Source organism: Bison bison, unplaced genomic scaffold (genome assembly GCF_000754665.1).
Source record: "Bison bison bison isolate TAMUID 2011002044 unplaced genomic scaffold, Bison_UMD1.0 scf7180017846222, whole genome shotgun sequence".
NCBI lineage: Eukaryota > Metazoa > Chordata > Mammalia > Artiodactyla > Bovidae > Bison > Bison bison.
Genome location: NW_011476795.1, coordinates 8019 through 11979, shown reverse-complemented (window position 1 = coordinate 11979; position 3961 = coordinate 8019). Strand labels below are relative to the sequence as shown.

At 30.1% G+C, this 3961-nt stretch overlaps 1 protein-coding gene across 1 annotated transcript in view; it reads right to left on the bottom strand.

The window, feature by feature from the left end:
• Positions 1–1047: 1047 nt before the first annotated feature.
• Positions 1048–3961, bottom strand: part of LOC104987859 (leucine-rich repeat and calponin homology domain-containing protein 2-like) — a gene marked incomplete at both ends in the record, with an annotated part of 6087 nt that continues 3173 nt past the window's right edge. The window contains 4 exons of the mRNA XM_010838946.1: positions 1048–1125; positions 1278–1415; positions 1588–1700; positions 2444–2501. Coding sequence (XP_010837248.1) covers positions 1048–1125; positions 1278–1415; positions 1588–1700; positions 2444–2501 — 387 coding nt within the window. The remainder of the gene's footprint in view (positions 1126–1277; positions 1416–1587; positions 1701–2443; positions 2502–3961) is intronic.

Sequence of the window (3961 nt, the reverse complement as noted above, 5' to 3'; positions counted from 1 at the left end):
CAATGCAATAACAAACTTCAAAAAAACCTTCCTAATTTTTCTACTTTCTCACTAAGAGATTAAGAGTACAAAAAGAAAGAACTAACACAAAAATGCTTAGGAATTAAAATTTCTAAACATCATGTCAAGCATAGACAAGAAGTAACTAGAGGAGAACTGAATATAGCTTCCAAATTAAACAGTAATTCAACTGATTCTCTCTATATAAATTATATATATTCACTTGCAGGAAGCAGTTACAGTAGAATTTGTAAACCAGATTATTATGACACTATTGAAAAGAGAACTTAATAATCACAATATTTAAGTGTATCAAAACAACACACGGTACACCTTAAACTTACAAAATGTTATGTCAATGATATCTCAATAAAATACACTTTAAAAAATAACAGGAAAAAAAGTACAACTACATTGTGACCTGCTAACAATTCCAAGTCCTCTCAACAGTCCATCATGTTGTTAAGTTTATAATGTTATCAAAAAAGCAATATTTTTATTTTTCATTTTCATTATTTATAATATTGCTTTGTTAATTTAATACTATTACAATTATTACATGAAATATAAGCTAATTTCTACAAATGTGAGAAAAAGTTTATCCAGTGAGGTATTATCATAATGTCGCTAAGATTTCCAAATTGACATTTTAAATAAAGTTTTAAATGTTGTTCACACTGAATGCAAATCTTCCAATCAAAGTCTATTCTTAGATTAAAGGAATCCAAATATCCTCTATCAGGAAAAATAAGAGTAGCAACAGCATCATAATCAACTTGTCATATGACCAGTAAATTATGTTTATTCAATGATGTGCATGATTAGTAAATTTTTCTATATATGTAGCTATTTTATAATTACTTCAAAAGCAGCTTAAAAATCATTCAGTAGATAGCTTTTACATTTAAATATGGAATTCAGTAGAAGGTGAAAAGGAAGGTATTCATTTTCATGTTCAGAAAGCATTATTCACGCCTACTGTGAAGAAGCCAGTTTGCATGTAATAAATTCATATTTAAATGATCATTTTGTTAGAAAAATAATTACCTGTGAGACACCCAACTTTTTACAAGCATCAAGAAAATTTTCTACATTTCTTCGACATTTCGCCATGCTAAGCTTAGGCTGTAAAGTAAGAGAAATAGTATATTTTCAGGTATATTTGTACAAAACTTATAAAAACTGAAAATTATATTTATTGAAGAATATTATTTAAAGATTGTTTCAAGCAGCTTTATCTTTCTTTAGAGAACTAACAAACTGTAGCCAAAACTTACCACTGCTGGTGATGGCACATGAATACTAGCTACAGAGCGTGGCCTTATATGATTGGCTAAATGGCAAAGAACAACCCCATCCATCAGTGCAGCTCCTATGTCATCAGGCAAAATTACTTTTAACCTGGATTCAAGATTCTATAAAAGAAATGGGTATAAATCACAGACATTCTATTTAAATATATGTGTATATAACTAATCATTACATAATCTAAAATTTTAAAGAGTACTGAAAATAATATATTCTTTTTTAATTTTCCAAGTTAAACCCATTTCTATAAAGCAGACCTCAAAGGTCAATGTGACTTACATTGCGAAGTTGTCGTATTTGTTCTCGCTCTTCCCGTAGATGTTCCATCTTTCTTCTCATTGTAAAACCTGGATCTGCTGCCCCATATTCCTGGCGAGATGAGCGGCTGAAAGCTATAAAAACAGAAATTTCCTAGCTTATTACAAAGCTAATCGGAAGGATCAACCATCGGCGGGGAAAAGGCATGATACAAAGAACTAGAACAAAATGACATAAAACACTTTCATTATTAATGAATTCTAAATATTTTTTACAGAATATAATTGAAATTTACTTATCTGCATAATTGAAAACAATAGGGAAGACAAGTGTAACAACTGCTACCACCTATAGATGTTCTTACTTAAACATATGTTATTAGAAACATGATCCAGGTTAAGAAATCAGCCTTTATCATCTTTAAAGAAAAGGAAATTATTCTTGACGGTCAATACAGTTATTCAGGAATAAAAACTATAATTCAATACCTTGCCAAGTAACATGGATCCATTTTCTTTTGGGCTTGCCAATTGCGAAAAGATCCCTTTTTAAAACCACAATATAATGGAGTGCTATAATTTCAAACAGTGTTTGGTCTGCTGGCAGAGTGGTCATTCTAATAGCAGTCACAGTAGAGTAGAAATAAGACTGCAGTATATCTAAGGCAAAAAGCTGAGTTTTCAGGAGCTTGAAGGTAAAGAGGAAGAAAGAAATGGGGAATGGGAATTGGAAAGACAAATAAGGTTAAGAGAAAATTACTTTTAGGAGAGGGGAAAGAATCTACGTGTACTTAAAACTAAGGAATCAATCCCATTTAAGCTGAGAAACTCTAGTTTTGTATATAACCAATAGATTGTATTTGTGAATATATATTTACCTGATCTAGGCTTCAAGCCAAAGGGACCATGTGAAAAAACATCAGTTCTATCATACTCCTAAAAACAAAAAACAAATAAAATCTTTTTTCTTTCAAAATAAAGTAGTTATATCCATTCCAATTTTGAGAAGTATTTATTTTTTTCCATAATTAGTGGAGTAGAGAAAGGTAAACTGCAGTTTAATTCAAATATATAATGTTTCATTTTTAAAAGGTCTACAAATATTTGCTAATTAACCTCTCTCTTAGCATAAGGGAAATGAAAGTTATTGAAGTGAATCAAATAAACATATACTCTTTTTTTGAATGAAGAACCATATTAAAGTCTCCTGAAAAATGGAAAAAAGTTTCAATGAAAAGATAAGTGAAATTAGTGACACTTACTCACTGTCTACTATGGACTTGACTCTTAGTGAATAATCTGAGGCAAATATACACATTCAAACTAACAGTGGCTACAGAGTGATAGATAATAAAGCATTATTTGTTCTATCTGAATTCACATTATTTCAAAGTGCTTTCAAACAGTAGTGTACTGTGAAAAGAAACGTGGTATATTTTAAAAATCTGAACTTAGAGTCAGAAAGTTTAGACTAAGTTTTAAGCAAAACATTTAATTTTTCTGTAACTATCCTTTCACCTTTAAAATAGGCTGCTGTAAAAATTAACTGAGATAACTAAAAGAAAGCACTTTGTAAATTATAAAATGGAAATATAATGCAATTTTAATAGCATCTTATTTAATCTGTACAACAACTGTGACGTTGTTAAGAGTTTGGGCTTCAGTCACTCCTCTACCATTTATTGACTGAAGTCTTTAGGAAAACTTATCACTCTTGAGCTGTAAAAGGATGAGGATAATACCCAGCTCATGGGACTGCTCTTAGGTTTAAATGTATAAGCAAGCACTTTGTTAATAGTAAAGCACAATACTAATTGTTTTTACCATTTTCCTTTCACTGATGAAACTGAAACAATCAGCATTCTGGTGACTCTCTTAATTTTCTGATTAATATGGGATAAGCAATTCAACTGGAACATCAGTTGAGCTACCAAAATACATGCTCACCACCTATCCATCCACAAGCCTGTTTGTCTTGATTATTTCAGTTAAAGTATTATGAATTTCCAGACACAAATTTAGCTTATCCAAATGTAAGGAAAATGTGTTACAAAAGCAATATAGATTAATTGGGAAAATTGGCACTGATCCTCTTCTCATTGAGCATAGATCATAAAATCATAAAAAAGTCTAAGTAAATAAGTCATCCCCTACATTTGTTATAACTGAATGTAAAAGAAAGGATTTACAAAAGCATGTGACAAAGACGAATTTTAGAATATCCTAATTTAAACTGTTTTGAAAAAAGAATGTAAACCAGTTTACCTGCCATATAAGTAATTTAGAAACATGTTTATGAAACTAATGTCCAAGTCCATCTTAAAGTTTTATAATGCAACTCACCCAAAACAATACATAAACAATTCTGGCTTAAAAAAAAAAATAATACTACCTAT